This window comes from Mirounga leonina, unplaced genomic scaffold, assembly GCF_011800145.1.
Source record: "Mirounga leonina isolate KUSES-001 unplaced genomic scaffold, KU_Mleo_1.0 Mir_154, whole genome shotgun sequence".
NCBI classification, from domain to species: Eukaryota; Metazoa; Chordata; class Mammalia; order Carnivora; family Phocidae; genus Mirounga; species Mirounga leonina.
Genome location: NW_023270389.1, coordinates 57,840,761 through 57,859,959, shown reverse-complemented (window position 1 = coordinate 57,859,959; position 19,199 = coordinate 57,840,761). Strand labels below are relative to the sequence as shown.

General features: G+C 42.5%; 1 protein-coding gene across 1 annotated transcript in view; it reads right to left on the bottom strand.

Annotated features, from left to right (window-relative positions):
• ADCY10 (adenylate cyclase 10) overlaps positions 1-19,199 on the bottom strand; it is a 77,377-nt gene that overhangs the window by 41,117 nt on the left and 17,061 nt on the right. Inside the window, exons 11-17 of the mRNA XM_035010910.1 lie at positions 18,081-18,270; positions 15,354-15,409; positions 11,393-11,546; positions 9,090-9,282; positions 8,466-8,552; positions 4,483-4,757; positions 2,753-2,889 (exon numbers count right to left, since the gene is read on the bottom strand). Of these exons, the coding sequence (XP_034866801.1) occupies positions 2,753-2,889; positions 4,483-4,757; positions 8,466-8,552; positions 9,090-9,282; positions 11,393-11,546; positions 15,354-15,409; positions 18,081-18,270 (1,092 nt within the window). The remainder of the gene's footprint in view (positions 1-2,752; positions 2,890-4,482; positions 4,758-8,465; positions 8,553-9,089; positions 9,283-11,392; positions 11,547-15,353; positions 15,410-18,080; positions 18,271-19,199) is intronic.

Below are 19,199 nucleotides of genomic sequence, written 5' to 3'. Positions count from 1 at the left end.
AAAAAAAGAAAAAAGAAAACTAACTCAAAATGGATCACAAACTTAAATGTAAGATGTAAAACTTTGAGAAAAAAAAGGAAAGCACATAGGGAAAAACCTTTGACATTTAGGGATAAGCAAAGAATTCTTGGATTTGGAGCACCTGGGTGGCTCTGTCACTTAAGCATCTGCCTTCGGCTCAGGTCATGATCCCAGGGTCTTGGGACTGAGCCCTGCATCGGGCTCCCTACTCAGTGAGGAGTCTGCTTCTCCCTCTCCCTCTGCCTCTCCGCCCACCACTTGTGTGCTCTTTCCCTCTCTGAAATAAATAAATACATACAATCTTAAAAAAAAAAAGAGTTCTTGGATTTAACATGACTTATAAAAGGAAAAATTGATAATTGAATTTTGTCAAAATTAAAACACTTTGATCCTTTGCAGAAAATGAAGACAAGCTACAGAGGGAAAATATTTGCAAACCTACATCTGACAAAAGACCTGTATCTAGAATAGATTAGAAACTCTCAAAACTCGGGGCACCTGGGTGGCTCAGTCAGTTAAGCATCTGCCTTCAGCTCAGGTCATGATCCCAGGGTCCTGGGATTGAGCCCCGCGCCGGGCTCCCTGCTCAGCGGGAAGCCTGCTTCTCTCTCTCCCTCTCCCAGTCCCCCTGCTTGTGTTCCCTCTCTCGCTGTGTCTCTCTGTCAAAATAAAATAAAATAAAATCTTAAAAAAAAAAGAAAAAGAAACTCTCAAAACTCAACATTAAAAAAAAAACCCAAGCGATCCAATTAGAAAATGGGCAAAAAACATGAAGAGATAGTTACCAAAGAAGATGTAGAGATGGCAAAAAAAAAAAAAAAAAAAGCACACGAAAAGATATTCAACATCATTAGCAATTGGGGGGATGCAAATTAAGACCACAATTAGAGATCACCAAACACGTATCAGAATGTCTAAAATAAAAAACATAGTGACATCAATTGTTGGCAAGGATGGCAGAAAATTCCATCTCCCTCCATACACTGTTAATGGGAATGTAAAATGATACATCCACTTTGAAAATAGTTTGGCAGTTTAGGGGCTCCTGGGTGGCTCAGTCAGTTAAGCATCTGACTTCTGCTCAGGTCATGATCTCAGGGTCCTAGGATGGAGCTCCGCATTGCGCTCCCTGCTCAACGGGGAGCCTGCTTCTCCCTCTCCCTCTGCCACTCCCCCTGCTTGTGCGCGCTCTCTCTCTCCCTCTCTCAAGTAAATAAATAAAATCTTTAAAAATACAAAATAAAGGGCGCCTGGGTGGCTCAGTCTTTAGGCGTCTGCCTTCAGCTTGGGTCGTGATCCCAGGACCCTGGGATTGAGCCACACATCGGGCTCCCTGCTCGGCGGAAAGCCTGCTTCTCCCTCTCCCACTCCCCCAGCTTGTGTTCCTGCACTCGCTATCTCTCTCTGTCAAATAAATAAATAAAATATTAAAAAAATAAATAAATAATTTGGCAGTTTAAAAAAAAAGAACGAAAAACTCACAGTGTTAACTACCATATGACCCAGCCATTGCATGTCTGGGTATTTATTCTAGAGAAATGAAAACTTAGATTCACACAAAAGCCTGTACACGATGCTTGTAGGAGCTTTGTTTGTAATAGCCAAAAGCCGTAAACAGCCCAGATTCTGCAACAGGCGGATGGGATAGCAAGCTGTTGGGGCGTCCATACCATGGAACACCGCCCAGCAAGTAACTGCAACAACCCACCAATACACTGACAACCTGGAGGACCCCCAGAGAGTCCTGAGGAGTAAAAAAAAAACAACCCCAAGACATTACACATATCGTATGAGTCCAGTTAGATCCCATTCTTAAAATGACAAAATTACAGAAATGGGGAGTGGATTAGAGGTTGCCGGGGGTGGAGGGGGCAGGTGGGGTGGGGGGACAGAAGTGGGCGTGGCTATAAAACGGGCAACAAGGGGGGTCCTTGTGGGATGGAAACCTGGGTCTTGACTACCTCAGTGTCAGTATCCCGGCTATGCTATTATACGGCCACTTTGCATGATGTTACTACTGGGAAAACTGGGTAGAGGGTGCACGAAATCTCTCTGTATTATTTGTTTTAAAAAAAGAGGTAGCAAAGTATATTGATTCAGGTACTTCATTTATACTCCAGGAGGTTCCCAGAGTACCTCCTGTGGTGTCAGACACAGAGAAGGTGCTCAGTTGAATGAGTAAATGAAAAAGGATTTGAGGGGCACCTGGGTGGCTCAGTTGTTAAGCATCTGCCTTCAGCTCAGGTCATGGTCCCAGGGTCCTGGGATCGAGCCCCGCATTGGGCTCCCTGCTCCGCGGGAAGCCTGCTTCTCCCTCTCCCACTCCCCCTGCTTGTGTTCCCTCTCTCGCTGTGTCTCTCTCTGTCAAATAAATAAATAAAATATTTTTTTAAAAAAAGGATTTGAGTTCCTTTACCCCCATTTTATAATCGCTGCCTGCCAAAGAAAATCAAGGAATTTTCTCCCCTTACTTAACGTCTAACTCCCCCTTCAGTGTTGGTTCTGGGCTTTAAGATTCCCCAGTGTTCTTCCATGTTCTTTCCAAGGCACACATTCTTCCTCCCAGTTCAGTGAGTCCCCACAGGAAATGTTAACTTCTCTCACAATCTCGGATATCGGGTCTGCCACTCCTTGCCTCCCCAAGCCCCCTGACGCTATAGGATGCAGTCAGTGGAAAAGCCCATTCCCGCCCTCCCTGCAGAAGGAGAAAGAGTCTTAACGGGGTACTTACTGAACAGGTTATTCCAGGTCATATTGGTCTTTTCCTCAGACTCCATCGGTTGGAAAACAAGTACCCTGTGATGGTCAAGGTTTTTTAGCAATTCTTCACAGTAAAATGGAATCCCACAGCTTCCCTCCACCAGGTACCTGCAGTAGAAACAAGGCGACCTGTTTACACCAAACAACCATCTTTTAGGAAGGAAAAATATTTGATGCATCTAATTATTTGAAAAAACTCATTATTTGAAAACAACAATATTCTCTGTTTCCACTTGTTTTCCTTTTTTGGGTTGCTTTTTTTCTTTTTCTTTCATTTTTTAAAATTACATAAAATCTTTTTTTTTTTTTAAAGATTTTATTTATTTATTTGAGAGAGAGAATGAGAGACAGAGAGCACGAGCGGGAAGAGGGTCAGAGGGAGAAGCAGACCCCCCGCTGAGCAGGGAGCCGGATGCGGGACTCGATCCCGAGACTCCAGGATCATGACCTGAGCCGAAGGCAGTCGCTCAACCAACTGAGCCACCCAGGTGCCCAAAATTACATAAAATCTTTACATTTTTTTCAAAGCCCAAACTATATAATCAGGTACATCCTCGGTGTTGCCTCCCTTGCTCACCTTCTAAATAACCATGTCAGTTAGTTTCCGGCTTATCTGCTCAATGTTTGTTTTTAAACATATAAACAAAAGCACACAGACGTATTTCATCCCCCCCCCTTTTTTTTACCTAAAAGACAGCATGTCACCCCTACTGCATGCTTGGCTACACCTTGTTTTTTCACTCAAGAATATATCCTGCCCATCCCTCCATATCAGTAGATCTTTCTCATTCTTCTTAATGCTATGTAGTGCTCCACTGTGTGCATGCATCCTATTTTATCCTACTTATCCTCTCAGAGATGGACATCTGGATTGTTTTCAGTCTTTTGCTAATACAAATAATGTTTCGATAAAACTTTGTCCATATGTCTCTTTATAGCTTTGTTAATGAATCTTTGAGATAGAATCCTAGAATTGGGGTTGCTAGATCAAAAGGTAAATGTACATGTATAGATACACATACACATGAAATACACACATACACATAGAAAGAGAAAGAGCAAAAGACAAAGGGAAAGAGCATGCCAAATTCGTGCCTGGAGTTCTTTTAAATGGGACTTTGTCCCAGACATCTTTCTTCCAGAAGCAAAGCAAACTCATTAGAAAGAATGGATGCAGATACCAAGGTGGATTGTAAGCAGCCAGCTAAAGAAGGGGCACTGTCCACGTTGTTAAGGTGACCACTGTCTGGACCCCAGTGGGGGAGTCACTGAGAGGCTCAGAGAGCAGTGACTAAAGAGCCTGCCTTCAACACCTGCCACAGACGGAACAGTAAGTCCAGCCTACATTACCGACAGCCGAGTGAGACCTTGCTTATTTGCAGGTTGTGTCTTTAAAGCTTACCAGTTTGCCTTTTGTGACACTTGCCCATGATGACGCCCTCTATCACTGTTGATTAAACCGAGCATGTCTATACACAGCACGATGAAAGGGAAGCCAAACTGATGTCACTGAGCCAAGTTTAAGGAGGTGTAACAGGAGTGATAACAAGGAAAAGGATGATAAATGGCTCTTTTGAAAGGTAGGACCAGTGAAAATGCCAAAACGGGTGCTTTCAGATGTATCTTAAGAAATCTGATGAAGTCTGGATCTGGGGAATGGACACGGATGTGAAGACCGCAGGGGAGAAACAGGATACCCACGTGTCCAGTTCTTTGGGGATGCCCCTGACGTTGAGGTCTAGGCAGACCTTGTTGCGGATGTCCTTAGGCTGCACGGCTCCAAGGGTGATGTAGGTGGTGTGTCTGTTCTTCATTATGGTCCTGGCCGCTGCACAGGGTATGTCAGTGAAGGGAGACAGGGACATGATGATGAAGATAGGAACCGTCCGGATCAGCTTCTCCATAAAGGCCCAGGAGGCTGAGTCAATAAACTGGCCCTCATCGATGATGAAAATAATCCTTTCCTCTTTCACTGTCTGGACAAAGTAGAGAAACAGAAAAATGCTGGAGGACTTTGGATTTTTATTCACGTGTATGGGTATGCATGTGTATGCACTGATATTGTGGTGCTAAATTAAAATCTTCTTTCCAATAAATTTGTATTAATTTAGATTCCACTAACTTGGAATGTGTGGCAATTTGGACAGAGCTGACTGGAATGGATTCTTACTTCATCAAATCCCTGTGTAAAGATAATGCAGATTTGTAGGGTAAACGGGGTTGTAGCCAAGTAAAAGCACCCGCTACATAAAAAGAACTGATATCTTCACCACACGTCATTTTAATCTACTGACAAATGAAGATCTCCTGGGTTTATCTAACTGACATTTGTTCAACCAACATGTATGTATTCAACACACACTAACTGAGCACCTACTGGGCTAGACGCTACATACGCAGTGCTGAAAGAAGCTAAGCTAGTTGATGCTATTCTAGTCCAAACTGTGGTATATGTCACACTTGAAAACAGATCACGGGTCCCTTTCCAGGTGTAGGCTACCTTTGCCCTCCCTAGTCTGAATTATTTATTCTTAAGCATTTATTGTGCACTCATCAGGGTGAGATATTGTTCTAGGTGCTGGGGATACAGTATTGAACAAAATAAGAGCTTACACGGTAGAGTCAGCCCCTTGCAGAGTGAGGTCTGCATTGCACTGTGTGAAGTGTCTAAATGGAGAAGACCTTCTCCCCTCTCACGGCTCCACACTGCTCTTGGCTTCTTTTGGCTCCTTCTGGGAAGACAGTTAACCCATTCTTCCCCTCCATGTTTTTACCATCTAAAGCAGCAAAGGCTACTTTAAAATTTCAGATTTCATAAGACAATCATTATAAAGTATTATAACCTGTTTCATTACATATACATAATAAATCTGCCCCTGCAGCTCCATTCTGTTACTAGCTATTTAACTCTTCTTGAGGACGTTTTGATTAATGGGGAGGTTAGCGTTACATTTGTTTTGTTTTTGGCTGATACCTTTAAAAATATGGGACAGATAGAAATGTGAGTTTTTGCTATATGATGGCCTTGTCAGTGAATCTTTGTAAACTGAGGAGAGTCAAGCAGGAACCAAAAAAGCATGAGTTCTATAATATATCCTAGGCCTTGGTTTCTTCATATTTAAAATGAGAAGACTGGGGGCACCTGGGTGGCTCTGTCATTAAGTGTCTGCCTTCGGCTCAGGTCATGATCCTGGGGTCCTGGGATCGAGCCCCGCATTGGGCTCCCTGCTCGGTGGGAAGCCTTCTTCTCCCTCCCCCACTCCCCCTGCTTGTGTTCCCTCTCTCGCTGTGTCTCCCTCTGTCAAATAAATAAAATCTTTAAAATAAATAAATAAATAAAAACTTTATAAATAAATAAATAAATAAATAAATAAATTTTAAAAATGAGAAGACTGAATTGGATTCTCTCTAATGTGACTAAAAGTCAACGTCTACATTGCACTTACTATGTTCCAAGCACTGTGTGATGCTCTTTACATAAATTAACTCATTTACTCCTCATAACATTCACAGGAAGTGGTCCTATTGAATCTATTTACTGAGAAAATTTCAGTTAAGTAACTTGCCAAGGTCACACAAATAGTAAATGTTCTGAAGATTACTGTCATAGCATTTAGTTAAAGCATAGCTTTAGTGGTGATTTCCAAACTAGATTGTGCATCAGAACCAATTGAGGAATTTAAAACAAAGACCAACAACTAAAATTCCTAAGCCCAACCTAAGCCTCTTTGAATCTTTAGGGGGATAGAATTCATAAATTCATGGTTTTTTGTTCTTTTTTTTTTAAGATTTTATTTATTTATTTGACAGAGAGAGACACAGCGAGAGAGGGAACACAAGCAGGGGGAGAGGGAGAGGGAGAAGCAGGCTTCCCGCCAAACAGGGAGCCCGATGCGGGACTTGATCCCAGGACCCTGGGTCATGACCTGAGCCAAAGGCGGATGCTTGATGACTGAGCCACCCAGGCGCCCCGATGGTTTTTTGTTGTTTTCATTTTCTACAGAAGTTTTTTTTTTTTAATCCAACTATAATTAACATACAGTGTTATATTAGTTTCAGGTATACAATCTAATGATCCAGCAATTCCATACATTTCTTAGTGTTCATCAAGATAAGTGTACTCTTAATCCCCTTATCTATTTCTCCCAGCCCCCATCCACCTGCCCTCTGCCAACCATCATTTTGTTCTCCATATTTAAGAGTCTGTTTTTCTGTTTGTAAATCCATGTTTTTTTAAGAAGCTTTCTGGAGGATACTTGTAACACAAACAGTCCAAAGTCTGACATTTTGAAATTACTCATATTGCCTTGCCAAGTGGAGAAGGAGAAAGTCATATCATAAACTTAAGACAATGCCACAAACTTGAATTGATCATTTATAATGTACCAGACGCTGAGCTGCTCAGTGGTAATATAAAAATGAATCAGGCTCCCTGCCCTTAAGAAACTCACCATCTCCTAAGGGGGAGAGACACACATATAAGGAACAAATTGTCATAGTGTGTGGTAAATATCATAAGAAAGATGTTCAAAGTGCTACAGAAACAGATTGGAAGAAGAACTAGTCATACCTAGTGCTTTGGTCAGTTTTTACCAAAGAAGTGACACTGAAGGATGAATAGCATTTCTCCAGGTTAACAACAACAACAACAACAACAACAAAAGCTTTTGGCTTTTATGTCATTAGCCCTGGGAATTATTTGGATAGTAGAAAGGATGGGTTGGTGCAATCTGCCTGTGCTCTGGCAGTTATATGGAGGATGAGCTGGAGTGGAGAGGTATGAGGCACAGAGATTCATCAGGAAGCCATGGAAATAGTCCAGGAGAGAGAGAAGTACAGCAAGGAAGAGAGGCCGGAGACACGACAGAGGCCACCCACAGGAGAAATGGTAGGACTTGACAACTCAGTAGATGAGGTACAAGTGGCAACCGATGAGGATGGGGAACAAAGACAACTTTAAATGAAGCTTGAATGAATCTGCCATTAACTAAGTCAAGGACCAGAATGAGGAAGAAGGGTCCATTGCAGTAGGAAAAAGAAAATTTAGTATTAGACACCGACCTGAATGTGAGTTACTACATCCACGTGTTATGTATGGAAGGTTCTTGGAAATATGGTGCTGGTGCTTATGAGAGAGGTGAATATAAATATGGTGATTGTCAACATATAGTGGATTGTCATGAGATTACTCAGAGAGAGAAGTAAGATAGGGGGAGTGTTTCTGATAAAGAGGCACTGTTCTAAGTGTTTTACACAACCCTGGGAGCCAGGTACTACTATTTCCCTGTTTTATGGATGACAAAACAAAAGCATAGACAAGTTAAGTCACTTCCTCAAAGTAACCCAGGTAGCAAGTGATAGGCCTAAGGGTTCAGATGTTGGTAGTCTGACTACGGAGCCTACATCCATAACCATTTGGATATACTGCCTCTCAGGGAGAGGGAGGAGGAGGGAGGGCTGGTTTTAAGGAGAGGCCAAACTCCCAGGAGTAATGTTAAAGGGACTCCTTTCAAGCACAGCTAAATTCTGAACAGACTCTTGACTTGAGGTTTGGAAGGAAGGAAGAAGGAGATGCGAGGGGTGTTAAGATGAAGATTTCAAAGCTTCTTGCCAGTGGCGTCTGAACCCCTCGGGCTACCTCCCTTTTCCCTCCCCCATTACTTTAGACCCACAGATGCTCTTACTTGCTCCAAGATCTTCATAAACAATGCTTCCAACTGCTTTTGCTTTTTTAAGGTGGTCATCTTGGAAACCTCTCGTGAAATAGGGAACTGTATAAAGAATTATGAGAATATTGAGTCTGGGGAAATAGCAAAGGGAGCTACTAGCTGTGTGACTTTGGGCAAATCACTTTACCATTCTGTGCCTTCAAATCCTCATGTGTTAGATGGTTCATAACGTCCCTTCCAGCTATGCCACCCTATGTCAGTGAACCTACTAGATACAGGATGTACTGGGGGCATACTCTGTCTTTGCCCTGGCAGTCACCTGCAGGAGCAGAGGGACTCTGTGCCTGGCACCAGCTACTACAGGATAGCTCTGATGGAAAGGTGAGAAAAAAATGAATCAGCAGGTGGCCATCTGGATTTTCTCCAGTATGGTATTTCTAGATACCTCCAATGTCTCAGGAAGGTGGAAGCTCATTCAAGGAGAATTGGGAGCCACTTCCTCATCACCCACATCATCTCCACATGAGAAAAGAGAAAGATAATAAATGGCAAAGAGATGCTAAGTCATCCAACCTCAGGCGGGAGTTACTGCAGGTACCCCGTCACTCTTCCCTGCAGAGGCACAATCTAGCTACTCACCTGGACGTGGAAGATGTCATTCAGGAGACAGTGGAACTTCTCATCCAACAGAGTCTTGACTTTATTTTGAAGGTTGGTCTGTCGTTCTTTATAATGTTTACAAGTATCCAGACCCAGGACATTGGCCATGAGTATCTGGATGGTATAGAAATTCTGATGGAAGCTGATCTTAGTCAACGCGATAGCAATAGTCCTGTTTATAAGAAAGCCGAGAAGCAAAAAAGAGTTCTTAAATATATTTTCTGAAAATAATAAAGGCTGAAGGAAAGCTCTGGCTCTTCCTATTCAGTTGTTACAACAGCTATTTCCCAAACTATCTGGAAGCTGTTCTTTACTCCTGCTTCAGATACACTCCCTCATTCCTCTATGTCCCTGAGCCCCCCTAATTGACCCTCGCTATGTTGTCTTCTGTAGTCCCATCCCTACCACCTTGCCCCAAGCCCTCAGACTCTCACCCACACTGCTGAGGAACATGCTACTCCCCCTGCCTAGCACCATGATTCAGTGCATTGCCTTTCCAGAGGCCTGATGTATCTGGATAGATGCAAATCCTCTCTCCTATTTACAAGTTTTTAGTGGCTCCCACTGCCGAAAGGTCTAGACTTCTTTTACGGGCCATACCAGACTTTCCCAGGTCTCATTATATCATATCTTGCCACTCTGCCCAGCCATCTACCCTCCACCAACAAACTAGTGAGAGTTCCCTGCACACCCAGAGCTGTCGCCCCAGCCTGGCAGCTTACCGCTCCTCCCAGCGCTGTCTAATCCCTCGTCTCCTGCTTATCTGCAAATCTCAGCTCAGGTGCAGCCTCCTGGAAATCTTCCCTGGTGCCCTGAGGTTGGGTTACAGACCCCTCTTTGTCATAGCTTCCCAATACTCGATTGCACACCTCCATCACTGTCCTCACCGCATCCTATTTTTATTCCCTCTTTCTCCTTCTCTTCCATAGAGCTCTTTGAGGGCAGGGATCAGATATTATTCATCTTCCGGGCATTGGCATTTGTCATGGGTTGACTCATGTCCCCCCTGGATTCATATGTTGAAGTCTTAGCCCCCAGTACCTCAGAATGTGATCTTATTTGGGAATAGGATCACTATAGATGTAATTACATAGGTTAAGGTGAGGTCATACTGGCATAGAGGGGGCCCCTAATCCAAAATCACTAGTGTTTTTATAAGAAAGGGAAATTTGGACACAGACAAGGCACAGGGAGAACACTATATAAAGATAAAGGCAGAGATTGGGTGATGCTTCTTCAACCCAAAGAGCACCAACGATTGCTAGCCAGCCATAGGAAGCTAGGGGAAAAGGCATGGAACAGACCGTCCCTCACAGCCATCAGAAGGAACCCACCCAGCTGGCACCTTGATCTCAGACTCCTAGCCTCCAGAACTCAGAGACAACAAATTTCTGTTCATGGAGCCACCCAGTTCGTGGTGCTTTGTTACAGCATCTCTAGCAAACCAATATAGCCCTCAACAGTTCCTGGAACGTAGGATGTACTCGATAAGTGACAGGATGAATGAATGAATAAATGTCTTCTGGTTATTAATTATCTCCTAAGCAATGTTAAAGATATTTATGAACCAGCCTTTCCTAGGCTTGACATTAAAAAGGAATAGAAAAACAGGTAACAATAATATGTGGTTTATAAGCATTTTCCCCTTAAAGCCTTGAGGTTTGATCGTGAAAGGATATGGGACACCATCGTCCTCATCTAAGTCACCGTCACTGGTCACTGTTATTGAATACCATCCTGCCCACTGCCACGAGGGTGCCACATGGGCTGTCCCAGAGTGCCCTCGTGACATTTCTCGTATGAAAACAGAAAAACGGTGTGATAGAAGTACCTTAGCTCTGCCTTCCAAAGGAAAATCCAGAGGCCTATCATTCTCCATCCCCACTCCAGGGCTAAATGGTTTGAACTAGTGATTCTCTGTCCGAGCTGGATATATTTCTGTGTTTGTTCTGTAGACCCCATCTAGCCTTCCTCTCAATATCTGGGCAGGCATTCTCAAACTGCACATTGGGATTACTTAGGAAGCTTTACAATATTGATATCCAAGCCCCATCTGGCATTAAATTAGGATCTCCAGGGGTCAGCCCAGCTTCTCATTTCTCAGCTCAATATGTTTATCATTAATTATTTATTTAGTACAGAGGGCATGACACCCAATAACTGACAGATTGTGGGTGGTTCGCATATGATAAATAATATAAAGGAGAGGAGCATTAAAATAAATGAAACTCTTAAAGACATTTCTCTGGGTTTCCAAGAAGTGATCATGGCAAGACACTCACCTGTGGTTCTCACCTTGGGCCAGATACTCAATTTCCATAAGTATCTGGCTTTTTCCATATCCTGATAATCCTTCGTACATTAGGACTCGGCTGCAGTTGGATATCAAAAATTCCTTCATAGTACACATGAAGTATTTGATCTCCTTATCACGTCCTGTTGTTTTTATTTTTTAAAAAGGGAGCAAACCTAATCAACATAAAATAATCTAGAGATACAAAAAAAAAAAAAGCACACAGTGATACCACTTCTAAAAATACCTCTGGAATTTCCATGGAATTGTTCATTAACTTTCTTGAGATCCTGTGCCCTTTAAAAATTTTTTAAAATCTTTCTCTGGAGCTTTCCAGTTAACAACGTAGTTTTACAATTTTATTTGATCCCCACAAGCTGTGAGGGCAAGTATTCTTATAATGTTCATTATAATGTCCATTTAATTTTAGCATAGAAAACCAAAATTTAGTGTAGCCAACTGCTTAGATTACACAACCAAGAACAAAACCAGCATTATCTGTCCCTGGCCCTTGTGTTCCTTTCCTTTTTCTTGCTTTCTATAACACACTAGAAGTAATCTGTAGATTATTATACTGGAAAATAAATGTATTAAAGTTAGGGTTCCTATAAAGTATTTTTATTTCTAATTCTGTGAAAGAAACTTGCTCTTTATAAATGAGAAATTATACTTCTCTCAGGGCCACTAGAAACATGATCAGGGATAAGAACATTCAATTTGCTCTCAGAAATCACGTGTAGATTATTTCTTTCCTAGGAACAACCTACATTCTTAGTAAAAATAAATTATAGTCTTTTTCTGATTATAAAACTAACACATGCTCACTGTGAAAAATATGGAAAACTTAGGAGCAAATAAACATCACCGTGGTTACACCCCTGATGCTGTTATTTTTCTTACGTGTTTTTAAATATATGTAACAGGATGCCCTGACTGAAATCTGAAACTCAGCCCACAGTCTTTGAAACCTGCATGGACAAGAAGGAGCTGCCAGAGCTGTCATTTCAGAGGAGTGAGCAATTTCTGTGGAAGGAGCTGGAGAGCCCTTCAGGGCTGGTTTCCTCCTCCTTTGCTGGATTGGTCACTGCTGAGAGAGTTAGGTGTCCATTCATGGAGTAAACACATACACGAGGTGTGATCCAACGTCTGTTGAAAACCAGGACCATTCTTTCAAGCCTAGATGCTCTATACAAAGAAGCTAAGTGTTTACTTGGTGATATAAATTTCTGGGCACGATTTAGGGAGAACTAACCTGCAGACTATGTGACTTCTTCTGGGTGAAACATTCCCTTTCTGAAAATGCATTTGAACTTCGATATTGTGAGATGTGTCATGCTCTTCTTTGGCCCGAGGCTCAGTAGGTAACTCAGAAGACAGAGCCCAGGCGGCCAGAGAGCCGCGTCTTCTAGCTCTCTGCGTCCTATTCATAAGGGGCCCATACAGGTAAGACCTTATGGATTGTCTTTCAGCTGTATTCTAAAATAAAGTCTAGTTGTCTTGACTTGAAGTACATGCACCTTGTTTCTATCTAAACAAGGCCCTAAGATCTGGGACTGTTGCATGTATTTTTGATCTTAAAAAAACCACTTTTTTTTTTTAAGATTTTATTTATTTATTTGAGACAGAGAGAATGAGAGAGAGCACATGAGAGGGAGGAGGGTCAGAGGGAGAAGCAGACTCCCTGCCGAGCAGGGAGCCCGATGCGGGACTCGATCCAGGGACTCCAGGATCATGACCTGAGCCGAAGGCAGTCACTTAACCAACTGAGCCACCCAGGCGCCCAAAAAACCACTTTTTTGATTATAGTTTTGTTGACATCTATGCGGTTGGTTAGCACATAATTTCATTCACAGGAACTCTTGTAAAAGAAGGGCACTTCCTATAGTCCTAACTTCTGACAGTCTCTTTTTTGACTAGAGTTTAAGGAAAAGATATGTGGGCTTGATCTTTACCTGATGGAATCGGGGAATCAGGGAAAAAGGCAACTAGAATATATGCCTATTGTGACCAATGTGTTTTCATATGACTGCCATATTAAGTCCTTGATCTTGTAGAGGGGGGTTAGGACTTCTGTTTGCTGTCAATCACTATCACAACAAGCATATCCTAGGCTGGGAGGTAAAGCCTCAGAGGAGGGGGAGAGTGAGCATTCCTTCTCCTTTCCAGCCTTCAGGAGTCTGGGGGTCTGGATTTACAAAGAGTGATTAGACTCTGAAAAACACCTGAACACAGTGAAAGTGGGCATGGCTGCTGATCCTCTACAGTTCTGGAAGAGCTGCCTTCTTTTAGGCTCTGCTGAAATCAGGATTCTGTCCCGACATGCCCCCAGAGTGTGGAACAGAGCCTCCTCCTAACTGTCCTAACACAGTTAGGACCAGGATTTAACTTATGATGCTGCTTTTAGGGATGTTCAAGTCTAACAGAAGGACATTTCAAGTGTTCTTAGAAATGGCTGCCTTCAGAATCCACAGGCTTACCTTCATGAGGATCTCTTCCCCCCGAGGGTATATCCCTCCCTTGTTTTATGTCCACTTCCCTGTCTAGTCTAGTCTCGAGTTAGCTTCCTTATGATGGGGTCCCTGTCACCACGAATCACAAAAACATCACGGCCACTGCCAGATTTAGATCACAGATCTAAATGTAAAAGGTCAAACAAAATTTCCGGAAGAGAATCTAAAAAAAAATTTCATGAATTTTGGGTGAAGAAAAATTTCTAAATAGTATACAAAAGCACTAGCTATAAAAGACTGATAAGCTGGATTACATTAGAATAAAATATTCTGTTCATTAAATACATCATTAACAGAGTAAAAAGGTTGGGGCGTCTGGGTGGCTCAGTCGGTTAAGCATCTGCTTTCGGCTCAGGTCGTGATCCCAGGGTCCTGGGATTGATCCCCGCATCAGGCTCCCTGCTCAATGGGGAGCCTGCTTCTCCCTCTCTCTCTCTGCTGCTCCCCCTGCTTGTGTTCTCTCTCTCTCTCTGACAAATAAATAAATAAAATTAAAAAAAAAAACAGTAAAAAGGCAAGCACAGAATGGGAAAAGTTACATACTGGAAAAACAACAGTGTACCTATTTTAGGATATATAAAAAATTCCAACAGATCTATAATAAACATACAACCCAACTGAAAAATAGGCACAAGATTTGTATAGATGCTTTATAAATGATGTCCAAAGGGCCAGTAAATATATGAAAAAGGAGCTCAACCATATCAGGGGAATTCAAATGGAAATCACAATGAGACACGACTATATGCCCAACAGAGTTATTAAAATTATAGAGACTGTTAAAACTAAGTTGTTGGTAAGGGTGAAGAGTGACTGGAACTCTCATAACACTGTTAGTCAGAATATAAATAAATACAACCATTTTGGACAATTATTTGGCATTACCTACCAAAGCTGTGCCCTTTGTCCTGACAGTTTCTCTCCTACATATACGCTCAACAGAAACACGTACATGTGTTCACCAAGAGACATGTACAAGAATCTTTATGGCAGTATTATTCGTAAAAACCAAGAACTGGAAACAATTCCAATGTTGTACAATGACAGAATGAATAAATGGTTGTACGTTTACAAAATGGAATACTGCATAGTGATGAAAATGAATGAATTACCACTACACCTAGCACCATGGAGGAATTTCATAACATAAAGTTGATTAAAAGAAGGCATATGTAATTACACATTGTACAACTTCTCTTACAGGAATATCACAAACAGGCCTGAGTCATCTAAGGTGTTAGACATCTTGGGGAGAGGGTGAGGGATAAAGTATGTGAGGGTTCCCGGAGGACTTCTATTTTTCTATTTCTTTGCCTGGATGGTGGTTGTATGCTCATTTTGTGATAATTCAGTAAGATGCAGATGTAACGCTGGTGTATTTTTCTGTATGTTTTGTTATAGTTCAATAAAGAAGTTTAAAAATCAAGGCCCACTACCTACCCAGCAAAGGGTAGCCCTCATTTCTGTTGCAGATGAGGTATGCCATACCAAACATGCTGAAGAGAAGAAAAGAAAAGATGTTAGAGTCAGAACAGGGAAATATCGAGAGCAAGAGTGTTTCATGCTTAGTTCCCAGAAAGTCTCCTTTTTCGATCTCTAAGAAGAATCTATCCCCTGACTTAAGGGTTGCAGATGCCAGGGGGAGGAGAAAAGAGAAGTTCTTACCTGGTAATAGAGAGTCCAAACAACTTATGTAGTGCCTGGTAGAGTGTTCACTAAATGCTTGTTGAGTCTGCATTGGTGGAACTGAACCTTTCTAGGGAAACCAGACACCATGATGGGACCCATGGACTTGGATGTGGCATATTGCGTCACATCCTGGAAAGGGTCCACCACGTGCTCAAACAACAATGGCCCCCCTTTGGTGAGCACATGCAACGTGCCTGGCATAGTTTCACGTGCTCTACATATATCATCCTTACCTCCTGACAAAAACCTCATTAAGAAAGTACTATTATGTCCATTTTACAAATGAGAAAACTGAGGTGCAGAGAGTTTAACTTGCCCAAGATCCCACGGGTAGTGGGGACAGCAACAGAGGATACTGACAGAATCAGTATCTATAACCAGGCCAGGGTACGTACGCTTGCCCACTGCATAATATTATTTCTTGAAGGAGCTTTTTTAGTCAAATGGATCATTTCCTTGCCTGCACTAATATACTGTTTTATTATGTCTCTGTTACAGGACATGCCAACTCTCCCATGTAATATACAGCTAATTTTGTATATTGTATATGTTGGCCTTCCCTATGAAGTTGTGACTTTTCAGGGCAGGAACCAGGCCCTGTTCATATTTGTGATTTCTACACTCTCATACTTGCAGAAACAGTATAGAAAAACTATGAGGAGGCCACCCTTTGGGATCGGGTAGTCCTGGGTTCCTGTGGTAGACTGACTGCATTAGTGGCCCCTCTTCTTCACCCCTACCTGTATCTGTGCCTTGTGCTACGTCACTCTGGGCTCAGCCTTGTGAATACTTTGCCAATGGGATGTTACCAAACATGACAGAGGCTTGAAAAATGCTTGGGCATTGGGCTTGCTCTCTCTTGCTCTTCTGATATTGCCATGACCACATGCCTGGGCCAGTCTGATGGAGGCTGAGACACACAGAGCCAAACTGTCCCCGTTATGTCAGCCAGACTTCCCACTTATCCCACCTGACATCGTCCTGGATCAGCCAACAACCTGCAGAGCCCCATGCAGGTGAACAAGCCTAGTCAAGATCAGCCAAATCCAGCCAAGATCAACTGAATCCCACATTTGTGGGATAAACAAATATTTATTGTGGTATATACTAAGCCACTAAGGTTTTGTGGCTGTCTATAATGCAGCATTATTGTGGCATTTTGAAACTTGGCTTTATTGTTTACTAGATTGATGACCGTGGACAAGTCATTTAACATCTCTGAATCTCAGCTTTTAAATTTATAAACTGGAGATAATAATAGATTCTACCTGATATGGTTGATACTAGAGTAAATTACATGTTTTGAGGTAGAATGCCTAGTACTTAATAAGGGCCCACAAAAAAAATTAGTATTATTCACTCATATATTCAAACAGCATTTTATTGATGGTCTACGCATGCCAAGTACAGTGCTGCACCCTGGGAATACAAAGGTGAATGATAAAGACTCCTTGAACCAACTGCTGCCCTGATTCTTTTATCTGACCTTTAAGACCTATATTTTAGCTTGCTAATATTAAGAATAATACCACCCACTTTCCATTTACTCATTCATGTATTCATTATTATTGAGTGCCCACTATGTGCTAAGCACTGGGAATATAAAAACAAGCAAGAAATAGCCACTTCCCTCAAAGAGCTCATAACGTAGTAAGTGAAAAGCCTATCAGGTCAGTAATTGTGATGGGTATGTACCAGAGAGGTACACAGAGGAGGAAAAGGTACACAGAGGAGGAAAAAGCTAAGCTGTCTGAGCTTGACTGGGTAGTTCCAGAGCCGGCCTTGTGCAGGAATAGATCCCTGAAATAAATTCAAGATCCCTTGAAATAGATGTCAAAAGTTGACTGTGATTTTCCCAGTAGAATTGGGGGTGGGTGGGTGATGGAGAGGGCAATCTATTTAGACAGCCCAGAGGAGGGGGCATAGGAGGAGATGAAGATGGAAAGGCAGGTGGTTACATTGTATGTCATTTCGAGGAATTTGCACATTATGAAGGTGATTGGAAGGCACTGAAGGATTTTAAGTTCCAAGGTGATACCCATACATCTCAGCTGGTCTTTGGAGGAATATATTTCACTACAGACCTACAGGAGGAATAATTATCTTATCCTCTTTTAGCCCTACTGATGCCTGGCACACAGTTGCTTTGATCACTAAATGCTTAATGGTTGGTCACTGTGATCAGCTGGGTCCAAATAGATACTCAAATGAAGGGACTCTGTTCTGTTTGCACAACCTGTGACGAATCACCCTCAGATTATCAGTAATGAGGGCAGAATGGGATCTTGCACCATCTATAATATCAGTAGGATAGAGAAAGATGAAGGATTTTGAAATCTGGGCCTTGTTCTGGGGAAGGAATAGATTTTAATTTCGTAAGTTGGATTCAGATCTGACATGGTGACTGATGGTTTTTGCTATCATAATTTTCCCACTTCTTTACTAAAAAATACCACAAAATCAATGCCCCACACTCACACTTTCTCATTAAGTCCCAAACACTGATAGACCGGTCCAGAATCTGCAACACCCTTCATGACCTTCTTTGGAAGTTCTTTGAAAAAGTAGGCTGGTAGGTTGCTACCATTGTAGGTGACGGAGTCACATGTCACGATCCCTGGGTAGTACATCATCATCCTGGCAGCTATGTTGACTTTTTGACCAATTACTAAAACAGAAGGGAGAAAGGCAAAGACCAGGGAGAAAACAGCCATTGAACTAGCAGAACGTAATCAGAAACATACTGTCCCCAAGGGGCATTTTCACTCCTTACTGCTTTCACCTCTCATGAATGACATAGAAGTCCCGCCTTCGACTACCCTTATTCTGCCAATGGTTATTTCAAACTATAAGGGAGTGAACCTGATTAGCTATCTGCACCGTTTCTACCTCTTCTGGGAGGCGGCGGGGATGATGTGCTTGGAGATAAAAGGGTCTGGTGTATGGAGAGGGTTCTGTACTGGTGGTGACCATAAGCCTGAGGGCTCACAGAAGAGGTGTAGCTGGTCTTCTGCTACAAGACAGACAAGCACAAGCTTGGGCGGGGGACACTGACCCTCAAGTGAGGCACAAAATAGCAACTTTTCATTTCATTTTCAAAATGAATCACCTTCATTTGGCAATTTCCTTTTTTTTTTTTTTTTAAGATTCTATTTATTCATTTGAGAGAGAGAGAGAGCATGAGCAGGGGGAGGGGCAGAGGAAGAGGGAGAAGCAGACTCCCCACTGAGCAGGGAGCCCAATGCCAGGACACTGAGGTCATGACCTGAGCCGAAGACAGATGCTTAACTGACCAAGCCACCCAGGCACCCCACTGGCGATTTCTTAAGAGTGAATAAATAGGGCTGGAAGGGGTGTGTGTGTGTGAGACAGACTCAGGGGGTATTTTAAAGGGTAATACACTGTAGTGCACAGCGTCTGAAGGAAGCTGGGCAGGTTCGATTCCCCAGCCCTACCTCTAACTATGTTACCAAATTACTTGGGCAAATTAGTACTCCCATGCTTCCGTTTCCTGATTTGTGAATGGGGATGATAAGAGTATCTCTTTCAGGGGACAGTTTATAAAGATTAATGAGTCAGGGTGCCTCAGTGGCTCAG